The sequence below is a fragment of the Amblyomma mixtum genome, chromosome 2 (genome assembly GCF_055824585.1).
Source record: "Amblyomma mixtum isolate Tamu chromosome 2, ASM5582458v1, whole genome shotgun sequence".
NCBI classification, from domain to species: Eukaryota; Metazoa; Arthropoda; class Arachnida; order Ixodida; family Ixodidae; genus Amblyomma; species Amblyomma mixtum.
Window position 1 is genome coordinate 306,231,103 of NC_143013.1, and position 13,385 is coordinate 306,244,487.

The 13,385-nt window shown below is 47.8% G+C and overlaps 1 protein-coding gene across 3 annotated transcripts in view; it reads right to left on the minus strand.

The window, feature by feature from the left end:
- Vps11 (vacuolar protein sorting 11) overlaps nt 1-13,385 on the minus strand; it is a 36,703-nt gene that overhangs the window by 22,698 nt on the left and 620 nt on the right. For all 3 annotated transcript variants that reach the window (XM_089574733.1, XM_089574732.1, XM_089574734.1), the window contains exons 4-12: nt 13,293-13,343; nt 13,079-13,147; nt 12,172-12,489; nt 10,694-10,815; nt 4,519-4,580; nt 3,915-4,074; nt 2,904-2,978; nt 1,327-1,405; nt 206-352 (exon numbers count right to left, since the gene is read on the minus strand). In XM_089574733.1, the coding sequence (XP_089430859.1) occupies nt 206-352; nt 1,327-1,405; nt 2,904-2,978; nt 3,915-4,074; nt 4,519-4,580; nt 10,694-10,815; nt 12,172-12,489; nt 13,079-13,147; nt 13,293-13,343 (1,083 nt within the window). The remainder of the gene's footprint in view (nt 1-205; nt 353-1,326; nt 1,406-2,903; nt 2,979-3,914; nt 4,075-4,518; nt 4,581-10,693; nt 10,816-12,171; nt 12,490-13,078; nt 13,148-13,292; nt 13,344-13,385) is intronic.

Consider the following 13,385-nt stretch of genomic DNA (forward strand, 5'->3'; position numbering starts at 1 on the left):
TGTTTCATAGTATTAAATGGAGCTAGCTGGAGCAAACAACATTGAAACAGGTCTAGAAACTAAAACAGAACTATAATACCCTGTGCTATTTTCATTCTTTGATCTTGTTTTGGTACTGTTAATTCCAGTCAGGGCATGTAACTTCCAATCATCCATGTGAAAGTTGTGAAGAGGTGCCTGGTGAAAGAGGCATAATGGTGCACACCATAATGAAGTCTGTGAGCTTGTCGTCCTCCTCAAGCTTGGTGTAGCAGTTGAGCAAAAGGGTGGTGTGGTCCTCATTGGCAAAGCCTCGCCTGTGCAGCTCCTGCAGGTACTCGGTCAGGTTGCCAATCCGCTGGGCATCCAGAAACTGCACAGGAGACAGAGCAAGAGAGACAGGTCAGGCTGCTTGAGAGCCACCAGGCATAGAGTTTCTCAAAATTACCAAGAAGGTAAAGTGGCACCACCATCTATGCAAGTTTCTTAAACAGTGCTTCATCTCTCAAGGGCATAATAAGGTATATTATTAATATATGGCTTGGCTAGTGTTGGGCCAAAAACGCCAATTGTGTCTCAGAAATCAGTGGCTGTGCCGCGATGCTCTCTGCAGTGCGTAGATTAAATTATTTTAATAGTGCATTTTTCGCCTCGTCAATAAATTTAATGCACTTAAAAGCTCGATGTATGACCGGTATGGAAAGTTTCACAGCACTGCTTTGAGGTTTGCCTTGAGAAAAGTGGTGCTGTTATAGATGAATACACATTTTTGGCCCAACACTAACCAAGCCAAATACGAAACCCAGTCCTCCCGGCATGCCTTTGACAGGTAAAGTGCAGCGCCACCAGTTTTTCCTCTAAGTATGTACGAGAAACTCTACGCTACTGTATTCTCTCCTCTCACCTCTACGCTTCTGTAGCACGTTCAGTGCAATACTTTTAGCGTGACACAAAATCTGCCAAGCTCTTTTTCACAGAGAAGAGAATGTGTGCATGTCATCATGTTCCTGCTGTTCTGCTCCACACATACAAAAAACAAAACATTGCGGCTAACATAATTGATAGTGTATGCACTTCATCGACACTTAAGACTCAATAAGCGATGCAATAGCACATCGGTAAGATTTCTAAACAGCCTGCAGAGGCAACAAGAATATGCACTCTCGTCAACAATGCCAAGTTAAAAGCGGTTGAGACTAGACCAGCGCTGTCTGTTTTGGAATAGGCTTGAGGGATAGTATTTTGTTTCAAGAATCTAACACTGATGGAATGTATGCCTGCCCATGAAATGTATTTGGTTCAACTGCGTGACCTAAGAGGCACGTGCACATAGAAGAACAACCTCACCTTGCGGATGACGTAGGAGGCCTCCAGCTTTCCCACGGTGCGCAGGTACTGCTGCACGGCTCCTTCATAGTCACCTTTGCTGCAGGGTATGTCATGCAGCTAAGCAAACCAGCACCTGACACAAACTATTAATGCCATGCCTCAGAAGTATTTAACACTCAAAATCAAAACTTCACCGTTTTTAAATCAGGTGAAAATCCAGGGTTCTGCAGCAAACATCCAAGGCACAGTTATGGGAACTTATTTTTAGACTATTTATGGATGTCATTGAAGATGTTAGCCTTTCACCAAAAGATCCTGAAGTGTGTTGAGATGGGAGCTTGAGAATTTTTTTTTTATTCAGTTTGACTTGTTTCCTGTAAAATGGTCGTTCGCTAGGAGACAGCCCACCTGCCACAAATGATCACACATGCAAACAAGAGGGAGGAAAATGAGCTTGAAATCCATCTACACTTCCTGAAACTCTCATCTTATAAATGTGTTATATAGCACCCTACATCCCCTGCCTTGAAGCCTAGCACAGTAATAAGTTACGCCTACAAAAGTGCACGGAGAACAGAAAAATCTGTCATATGATCTTTTGCCCCACACACTTGTAGTAACGAAACAACAACCAAGGGAAGTACGACTAGCTATGTGCCAAAGGTACTGACATGCGAGATCGAACTCTATTTTAGAGTGCAGCTCTTAGGTGCTCGTTCCCAGGTTGAGCAGCGTGTCTCGGTGAAACAGAGTGAGGAGCGCAGCAGAGGATGAAAGATGGCGATAGCGAAGAGAGAGCATGGGGAGGAGGAGGGTACGGTGGTAGCAAGAAGGCAGGTCAGGGGTAGGAAACTCTGGTACCAGAGTTTCAGCTTCAACTATACTTCAGCGCACCTGCTTACTGGAAGAGAATTGATGCTTAAAACTGGATGATTCCTGCGTACGCACGTAGTGCGATAGGCAGTGACAGTGGCCGAATTGTCTTAGGCACCGGAACATGAAGCTGCTCTATGTTTGCCAGTGGCAGTTTGAACCCTGCTCGGGGGTGAAGTTTTTTTTCTGCTGGATACTGCTTTCGTGATGACGATATGAAGCTCCAGCTGGCTTCCCTCCTGTTGCTATGGGAGGAATTAGCACCGACACCTATATAATGGCATGCATGAAAGTTTCCTACCCCTCGGCAGGTTGCATGGCGGTGACCCGTGGCATCAGAGTAGCGCATGCCGTCGCCTGCTGGCCAATGACATTATCAGCAAAGTACGCATCACTCGCAAGAGATTGCGCCACAGTAGCGCATGCTGTAGGTGCTCTGGTCATTCAACCGAGGTGAGGCTCATCGGTGGCAGAACGCAGAATGCAGTGTACCCTGCCCACGTCAAAACCCAGAACTACCTCCGTTTGGCACTGCATGCTCCATATGTGGTCGCCTACAGTTCGAGTACCGCAGCAACTGCACTCAAAACTTACATTACTGAGAAGCGTAATCATTGGCAAATTTTTTTCTCCGAAAGTTAAAACTACCATGCAGCTGCAACTTGCACTGAATACGTTTATCTTGAAAATGACTGCACATCCTGTAGGCATTTTCCACCCACCTGTACAAGTGGTCACCGTACTGACGAAAGATGTCAGCCAGGCCATCCTGGTCGTACTTTTGGCTTCTTGCTAAACTGCATAGAGAATATCCATGGGCACCAAGAGTTGAGTGAAGCAAGATTTAGCACTGATTCAACAGAAAGCAATATTTCTTTGCTTTTGAACCTGTACTAGAGATAGCTGGACACAGGCACATGACAAGTAGCCAACAAACACCCACTTTTATTAATTTATTTATTTAATTCAACTGCCCTTACATGGTTTCACTTCTGTGCATTACATAAGATGAGGTCAACAAAAAAGCTTTAATATAAATAAGCAGTTACAAGATATCAATGTCAAGAGCCCAAGTACAAACTGTTACAAGGAAAAATAAAACAATCTGGCTAAGTGGACCACATGACAAAAAGCATGTCAGGGAGTATATGCTCAATATTATACACATCAAAGCTGAAAAAAAGTAAAATTTCGTACACACTGTAAGCAGCTCAATGTTCACATTATCGCCTAGTGCAAAATTCAAGCAATGACAATGTTGAGTCAAGGTGCTTCGGTTCCAAGGATTAATTTATTATGGCAAAAGTCAAACAACATCGTCCTGTCAACTTTCATATATGTTATTCTTTTCGGCATGATGATGACATGCAGCAAGGTAAGGAGAAGCATGTGGAACGCATTACAGTGAGGACTTCACGAGATGCGTCAGCACTCCAGCAACTCTAATCAGCATGCTTCCCAAACCCAACAACGAAACTTCAATGACAAAGCAGTGTCTTGAGCAACTGTTTCATATTGAGTTTTTCTATTGCCACTGTCACTTTGAAACAATTAGTGCATGACTCACTCTGAAGCCGCTGATGTAGAGAACAGAAACCAAGAAGAATGAAAAGACAATGCCAGAACCAAGTCAAGTCAACCCTTCCTGCTCACTAGCACAAGATGACGTGCTATCTTGAATGAAGATTTCACTATGCAAGAAAGACCAAGTGTGGCTGCCCCAACAGGCCTACCTGATGGCCAGCGAGTACTGGTTCTTGCGAAAGAGCAGCTCCAGCTTGCTCTGGGTGTCCCTCTCACGGAGGCAGAAGAGTTTGCCCTCTTGCACCAGCACATACAAGGAGCCCCACTCCGCCATCACATCCACCACGCCGGGGATAGCCGCCGAGTAGGCTGCATGAAGCATGACGGAACAGGCATGTCTAACACAGCAAACTACACTCACTTTCATACTCAGGATGAAGCACTCCTCCCTCTGTGAGGTTATTTTATTCACAGTTTTCATGTAACATATATAAATAGACACAACTAGCATGCTTGCGCATCTTTTTAGGGGCACTTCTTTTAAGAAGAACTCTAATAAGATAAACAAATTTTCCAATCCCTTCAAGTTTGTCTTAAAGGAAGTCAACTGTATATCCTGTTGTAGCCACTGTGTTGACCTGACACCACACATACAATGAAATCCTAAACTCAAAAACCATCCTCCAAGTCTCTTCAGAAATTGCAAAGATGTTTTCAAATTTATACATGAAACATATAGTTCAACAAGCATAAGCAGTTTCCTGACATCCAAGCTAACTACAACTGTTTCAGCTTGTCTGCATGCAAACTCACCCACAAATTTGTTCTGGATATCATAGATGGTTACTATTGTTTTGTCTGGACCACCAGCACTCCTGAAAAAAATAAAAAACAAAAGTCAAAGGGGAACAGCAAAAAGAACCTTCAGCTCTATTCCCTGCAAATAATTGTAGATCCCCATTTTGTAAAAACAATTACGTGTAATCAATGTGTGACAGTTAGGTACACAGCATATGGGACATTCCACTGACAGAGAAACCTTCTGTAGCCATCAGAGCTATACAAGGTTTATATCCGCAGGCAACAACCAGACAGTTTCTTGAAAAGCACAGCATGTTGTACAATGATCAGTTATATACTGATATACAATGGAGGAGTCTTCCGACGTTGGCATTCACGGCATGTTTTGACGTAGGCCCGCACCGATGGGAGTAACCTGGGCCAATAATACTTTTGTCTAATCCGCGCGAGTGTACGGCTGACTCCAAGATGGCCGGCGGATGGTGCATCATGACAGGCACTCAAGATCTCAGACCGCAGCTGTGATGGTACGACAAGTAGGAACACTTCTTCGCTGTTGGCAAAGTTGCGCTTGTAGAGAACACCAGACCGTAAAGTGAAGGTGTGAAGCCCTCGAAGAAAAACACGCGGAATGGGAGCTTCACTGCCTTCGAGGTAATCGATGAGCGGCGCCAACTCCGTGTCCGCCCTCTGAAGCTGCGCCATTTGGGTGGTACTAACAGAGCCCAGGAAAGGAAAATCATCGGTGGTTTCTTTGGTATTGATTGGGATAGGCGCGCGCGACAGACAATCCGCATCCTGATGCTTGCGGCCAGACTTGTAAACTACTGTTAAGTCGTATTCTTGCAAGCGTAAGCTCCATCTAGCCAAGCGTCCTGAGGGGTCTTTGAGGCTCGCCAGCCAGCATAAGGAGTGGTGGTCGCTTACCACACGGAAGGGTCGTCCGTAGAGGTACGGTCGGAACTTGCAGATGGCCCATATCACTGCAAGACATTCTTTCTCCGTCGTAGAATAATTGGTCTCGGAGCGCGTAAGTGTCCGACTAGCATAACTGATGACCCGTTCTGCACCGTCTTGCCACTGGATCAGTACTGCACCAAGGCCAACATTGCTGGCGTCAGTGTGGATGTCCGTGGCAGCATGCTCGTCGAAATGGCCGAGTATCGGAGTGCTTTGCAGACGGCTGCGAAGCTCGACAAATGCAGCCTCTTCGTCGGTCCCCCAGAGGAAGGGCGTGTCGTCACGGGTCAGTGCGTTCAGCGGTTCCGCGATTTTCGAGAAATCTTGAATAAAGCGCCTATAATAGGAGCACAGGCCCAAAAACCGGCGAACGGCCTTCTTGTCAGTTGGGCATGGAAAACCTGAGACGGCAGCAGTCTTGTCAGGGTCCGGGCGAACACCTTGTGCGCTGACAACGTGACCAAGAAAGCGAAGTTCCTCAAAGCCAAAATGGCATTTCTCGGCTTTGATGGTGAGTTGCGCGGATTTGAGCGCTTGTAGCACAATGCGCAACCGCTCCAAGTGTTGGTCAACGGTGGGCGAAAATATAACGACATCGTCCAGGTACACCAGGCAGGACTGCCATTTCAAGCCGGAGAGGACAGTGTCCATCATGCGTTGGAAAGTGGCCGGTGCTGAGCACAGACCAAATGGGAGCACTTTAAACTCATAGAGGCCGTCAGGCGTCACGAAAGCCGTCTTCTCCCGGTCTCTCTCGTCCACTTCGATTTGCCAGTACCCGCTTTTAAGATCCAATGACGAGAAGTATCTGGCGTTCCGCAATCGGTCGAGCGCGTCATCTATCCTGGGCAGCGGGTAAACGTCCTTTTTGGTCACGCTGTTAAGTTTCCTGTAGTCCACGCAGAAACGCAGAGTATTGTCCTTCTTTTTGACAAGAACCACAGGCGATGCCCACGGACTGGTGGACGGCTGAATGACATCGTCTGCAAGCATCTCGGCAACCTGATTCTGAATGGCTTCTCTCTCCACCGGGGAAACACGATATGGGCGCTGGCAGACGGGTCGCGTAGTCTCGTCAGTGATGATACGATGCTTGGCGAGTGGAGTTCGGCCGACCTTCGAGCACGTAGCGAAACAGTCCGCAAATTCTGCCAAGAGGGCCGACAGAAGATCCCTCTGAACCGACGGCAAGGCAGGATTTATTCTGACTGACTGAAGAACGTGATGTGGGCCAGCATACTCCGGAGAGGGTCCTCCCACGGTGCACAAACCTGGAACCTCAGCAATGTCGTGGAGGAAGGCAATAGCCATGCCTTTGGCCAGGTGCTGATATTCGTTGGCAAAGTTAGTCAGGAGGACGTGGGTGCGGCCGTCACGTAGTTGGACGAGACCTCTTGCAACGGCAAGTCCCCGCTTAAGCAGCAGTGGACTATGGCTGTCCGCTAGGCCCTCGTAGTCATGAAAGAGGTCGTTCCGCACGAGCACCAGAACACTGCACCGCGGCGGCACCGTGACGTCGTTCTCGACAATGCGCAGAGCGTTGCTGCAGGGATCGCGGGAGTCAAAGCGCGCCACGGCCTGTTTGGTCGAGAACGTGACACGTGCCTCCTGAAAGTCAATCACAGCGCCGTTCGACTGCAGGAAGTCGATCCCCAGAATCAAGTCTCTGGAACACTCGGGGAGTACGACAAATTCACCAACGTACGTAAAACCACTAATCCCAACTCTAGCCGTGCACTTGCCCACAGGGGAAATTAGGTGGCCACCAGCGGTGCGAATGGGGGTCCCCGTCCACGGTGTCAGAACCTTCTTAAGTTCTCCAGCGAAGGCACGGCTCATAACAGAGTAATCAGCACCGGTATCGAGCAGCGCGGTAATGTCAGTGCCATCAATTGTCACACGCAAATCGGATGCAGCGTATCTGATACTGTCGCTGCCTCTCTCTGTCCGGGTATCGTCGGCTCGAGGGTTCCGCGATGGAGGATCTTGACACGTCCCGACGTCAGCGGCCTTGCCTCCAGAGGTCGCTGGTGTTAGTTTTCCCGACGCGGACTCGGCGAGCGACGGCCAGCAGAGCTACTCTGGCGGCCAGGGCTGGAAGAGCGATAACGGAGAGGCGAAGGGGAACGGGACTCGCGCCTTCCAGAGTAGGCAGGGTTCTGGCGTGCCCAGAGATGCTGTGCAATCTCATGCGGTCGTTCGCCGTTCTGAGGGCAGGGTGCGTCGGGATGGAAACCGCGAAGGCCCACTTGGCGGTACGGACAGGCGCGGTAGAGGTGACCAGGCTCCCCACAGTGGTAGCAGAGAGGCCTGCGGTCCGGTGTACGCCACAAATCCGACTTGCGAGGGCGTGGCCCAGCTGCAGCAGATGCGGTTGCAGAATACGTGGCGATGTTACTCACGGAGGTCGACGGGGTCACACCGTAGCCAGGCACGCTTGCGTGACATGTGCCGATGTTGCTCACGCCAGGCGTTGGGGTAATGGGACCGTAGCCTGTCGTGCGACATACAACAGATGCGTACGTGGGTCGGTCATCGAACCGGGATGGCGCTTCGGGGACAGGAGGTGCCTGCGCAGCCTGTCGCACCTCGTCCCTGACAACTTCGGACAGCGCTGCCAGCGGGGCAGGTGCAACCTGAGGCAGATGGATCCGTTGCAGTTCCTCCCGGACAACGGAGCGAATTAGTTCACGCAAGGTGTCTGCACTGCCGCCGAGACACGACGAAAAGCCTTCGGGCACCATGCAGTTGATGTCCCGGTTGTACTGGCGGGCCCGTTGTTGCAGCGTCGTCTCCATCGTGGTCGCCTCGGTTAGAAATTCCGCCACCGTGCGGGGTATGCTGCGCACGAGGCCCGCGAACAGCTCCTGCTTAACCCCACGCATGAGATGGCGCAGCTTCTTCTCCTCTGTCATGTTGGGGTCGGCGCGCTTGAAAAGACGGGCCATGTCTTCGGTGTACATGCGCACGCTTTCGTTCGTGCGCTGATTTCGGGAGTGCAGCGCAGCTTCAGCCTTCTCCCGGCGGTCAGAGTTGGGGAACGTAGCCAGGAGACTCCGGCAAAACGTCTCCCAGGTGGGAAGTGTAGCCTCGTGGTTTTCAAACCACGTCCGAGCAGACTCTTCCAGGGCAAAGTAGACGTTATTCAGCTTGCGCTCGTCGCACCAGCCGTTGTAGCGTGCGACCCGCTCGAACGTCTCCAGCCAGTCCTCAGCGTCTTCGAACACGTCACCGTGAAAAGATGGCGGTGTTCGCGGTGGGTGGCAAAGGATCGGCGCCAGGGGCCTGGTGTCAGCGGCCATGGCAGTTGGACTCGACGGTAGAGGCTGGATCGGCGGCTGGGTCCTGGTGTCAGTGGCCATGTCAGTTGGACTCGGCGGTCGAGGCTGCGTCGTCCTTGTTGGCGGGGGAAGGGGCCCAAATTCAGGCGACTCTCCGCGGAGACGGCGGCTGGGTCGCTGGTGAACCGGTGTGAGGTCCGTAGTGACGCTGTACGGAGTTTGCAGGTCGGGAAGCGTACCCCGCATCTCCACCAAACTGTAGCGTGCAACGCCAAAAAGAACACCCGCGCAGAGACGAAAAACCTGCGGCAGTCCCCCAGTGGTTCGAGCGCGCGCGAGAGAGCCAACTAACTTCTTCCTCTTCTAGTGCATGCACTACTTCTGTCTCTTCTTCGAATGCATGTATCAATATAAACTTGCAATGCACATCTATCTAGAAAGGAGAAAAAATTATGCATTGTCTGAAAAAAAAACCTGAAAGAATTTAATTAATTATGTTATTGTTATAACATAATTATATATCATTAAATAACTATAATTATATTATATTATACAACAGTGTTACATAATATTGTAGAATTATATTTATTACAATAGTATCATAATTATTTTAATTAAATAATCAATTATAGTAATTAAATATAGAATGCTATAGCACAGGAAAAATTATGGGCAGCACAGCATTAAATACCTAAATACTTAATAACTTGACTTTTTCGCCACCACGGTGGCTCAGTGGTTATGGCGCTCGGCTGCTAACCCAAAGACATCCTGGCCACGGTGGTCAAATTTAGATGGAGGCGAAATTCGAGGCCCGTGTACTGTGCGATGTCAGTGCACGTTAAAGAACCCCAGGTGGTCGAAATTTCCGGAGCCCTCCACTACGCTGTCCCCCATAGCCTGAGTCACTTTGGGACGTTAAACCCCGATAAACCAAACTAAACTTGTCTTTTAAATCAAAATGGAGAAAGCAATGATGCAATGGAAACTTCCTTTATTAGAGTGTTCAAAAGAGATTTAGTTACATATTTAGTTGAGCGATATTCCTCTGTTTGATACATCTTTATGTATTTCTACGTTTATTATTGTGACCTCTACCTAATAATGCCTCACAAATTAGTGGTATAAGTGGTCCCCTTTTCGTGCTAGAATATTTATTACACTACTTCATGTATTATGTGTCCCTTGTTATTATGTTCTGTTATTAATGCTGTATTTTAGTAACTGAATTGGAATTCCATGTCTTAAGTGCATGTTTTTTGTTCTTGTAAAAAAAAAAAATTCACTGCTCCCGAACTTCGTTTAAAGGTTTACGGACACAGACAGGTACTCTGTACTTTGTGTTCGTGACCTTTGAGTTTCCTGTACATAGCAAACTAAGAATAAATAAAATGAATGAATGAATTCACATCAGTCCCACTGCTTCTCCTGCCTCCCTGCTGTGACACTTATCACAGCTTCTTTTTTCCTCTTCTTAGGACCAGAAAGTTGTCTCCCATTTCAAGAGTACGAAGAGGGCCCATTTGCCCGAGTGCTTCCCTGTCTTTCATTTGAGGAGCTGGACACTCAAGTATGTTCCGTCAGGTTCATTCACACTCATGTTGGTTGAGTAAATCATAATACACAATCACAACAGCTTCCTACAGAGTACTGCACAGAAAGCTATTCTTAACATGGTTACCACAACGGCAGCTGGTTCTTATAATATCTGAGTCCACCAAATGTTGGTTTCAACGGTTGCTGAGAACAATTACGCAGCAACAAAAAAAGCACACATGCTTTCAACTTTGAATGGGTGGTGAATGACTTGAGGCACTGAATTAGAAATGAATAGCTGATCGCTCAGTCATGAAGGACGCGGCAAGAGTAGATAGTCATATCTTTGCCCTTCGTCAATAATGGTAATGCTGAGAAAATGCCAATGCTGCAGCAAGCGAAACACTCACCTAGTTGCCTTGGCATCCCTGGCCACAAGCACCAGGTACGTGCGAAACCAGCGCAGCAGCAGTTTCTCATCCTCAAAGACAAAGCAGGAGCCACGGCCCTCTGGGTGGTAGAAGTACACAGCCTGCGGACAGACACCTCTCCTCACTCTTGCGGCACTGCAGTACAGGTTGAGCACTGGCCAAGATAACACGACAGCTAAAATACCTTCTTTACGTCACAGCCAGAAACAAGCAACTCTGTTAACACTTCTCTGAAAAGCGAGATCCACAGTCTACCAGTTAAAAGATGAGATATTTTTCAGTGCTTAAATTCAATATCTGACACACATCAGCTTTAATTAATAGATGCTGTCATTGCATGTTCTAGACAGTTAATGTGGGAACTATTTCACTGCATCACAAATGTGCAAGGCTATGAAATTCCTTCGACTAACTCAGAATGGGGCTGTAAACTTATCTTCAACACTACAGAGAGCAAGTTTGTTCCGCATTCAAGACAGCAGCATCCAGCGACCATCTGACAAAATTATCTAGGGTCCTAAAAGTAGGATGCGAAACGTAGCAGCTGACTGGCTGAGCTATTTTGAATAATACTTTCAACGTGCAAAATCGAGAAAATTATGTCAGAACATATTTGTAATTTTCATCAGTATTTGCACTAGGCTACATGGGTTCTATAGCATTTAACGAAAAATAAATGAGTGCTAAAGAAAACTTAGCATGGCTGATACTCTTCATGCTAAAATGTGAAGAAACCACATTCATACCCATACAAGAGTCTCTTGGTTTCAGAAGGAGGCTCATCCTAAAGTATGCAACATGTTACCTTCATTAAAGAAACACAGAGATCCTGAATCTCTAAAGGATTGGGTTATTCCACTGTGAAAGTTACATGAAAGAATAACCAAACATACTGATGCAATTAAAGTGCCACCACTATAGGGAGAAAAAATAGAGTGTTTAGCATAGGCAAGTGCGGAATATCATGCAGTAGCAATAATTACGGTGGGCACTAAAGGTCCTTGCGTGCTAAATGCATTTGGCCTAAAGGCCTTTGCTGTGAAGGCCTCTGGCCTAAAGGTATTTACCTGTGAATGCCTTTACAATAACAAATTTTTCTAAAGACCTTTGCCCTAAAGGCATCTGACCTGAAGGCATTTACCTTGAAGGCCTTCACCCAGCTGTACCCTTCATTGAGGCCTTCACCTGTGTACACATGGCAAGCTGCCCACAACACAGTGGGCAGGTGGCCTGCCTGCTAGAAAGAAAGCGTAAGGGATGTATGTATATACGTATGTATGCCCGAGATCTGAAAATGTGCCTGGTAGTGTGACTGCACTAAAAAAAAAACCTGCTATCGTACCTTAACAACCAGAGGTTAGGTAAGCCAGACCGGCAGTAGGTCTTATTTGTAAGCTGTCAAACCCTGCATGTCAATTCTGCAGTGGCACAGGAATGTCTTAAATGGAGCCACTCACGTCCTCTCGAGCGGCGACAAATTCGCCCTCACTGCTGAGTGCGGCACACTGTGGGGCACAGCCGTGAGCATCCAGAACAAGCTGCTTCGTAGGTTGCCCATGTGCACCCAGGACCAACGACAGGACCTGGTTGGCGGTTGCTGCAAACAGCTGGCTGGCCCCAGCGAATCCCAGCGCATTGATGGAGCCCGACTGCAGGTCCACCACAGTCTGGCGGCTCTGCTGGCGTGTCACATCTCCACGATAGAGGAGGAGGCGTCCATCTTCCAGGCCCACTGCCATCAGTGTCAGCCGCTCGTCCACAGCCAATGACTTGGCCTGCCCAGAACAGCTTATTACTCTCAGTGTGGGTGCCCCAAAAGACAAGACCAGAGAAAATGGCGAAGAACAACGTTCTAGGCATAGCATTGTACCCTTCAAGTGATTAATCATTAACTATAAACTTTTTCCAATTGCTCATATTCACATTTCGCACTTCGAGACAAGGATTGTGGTCTGATACATTTGACAACCCTGACAGCAGCTCAATGGCAAAACACAGTATCATTTGATGATGGACCTTGCAGTCATCAGTATAAGAAGCTTTTCAAGCACTACTCTTTTTCTTGAGATTTTTAGCTAATGTGACAGGAGAAGGTGCCATGCACTTCCTTTCATGTGCGCCGACTCCAATCACGCAGCAACTTCAACAAAGCGTCACTGAGCTCTCTAGGACGCTCAAATGTTTTCAAGGCAACGAGACCGGAATAGTGAATAGGCTGTCATTCTAAAAGTCAGTAGGTTCAGGCATTCTGATAGTCAAAAGGCAGGCAGGGAACTTGCACAGCAATTTTAAAAATGATCAAAGATATTAATGTGTCATCAGCCAAGCATTACATATGGTCCCTGTGTAACAATAACTACCCACCGGAGAGGGTGTTGTACCAGCAGCTGCTCTGACGATCCGACAGCAATGGGGAACTCCATGCTTGTCAACCTATGCAGAACGAGACGTGAACCACACAATACAAGGTCCAAACTCTATTCAATGCTTCAATGCACGTCTAATTGCACTTCGCAGTACCTGGCTCGTGCATTACCTGTATGATCCATTCAAAACAAATACGGGTAATGTGACTAACCTTATCCTGGTTCCAGACCTTAACCAGAGGGTTAATTCCGCTCTCGTCTGCCTGCGCAATGCATCATGAATCCGCTCAGAGAAGGAAAGAAGG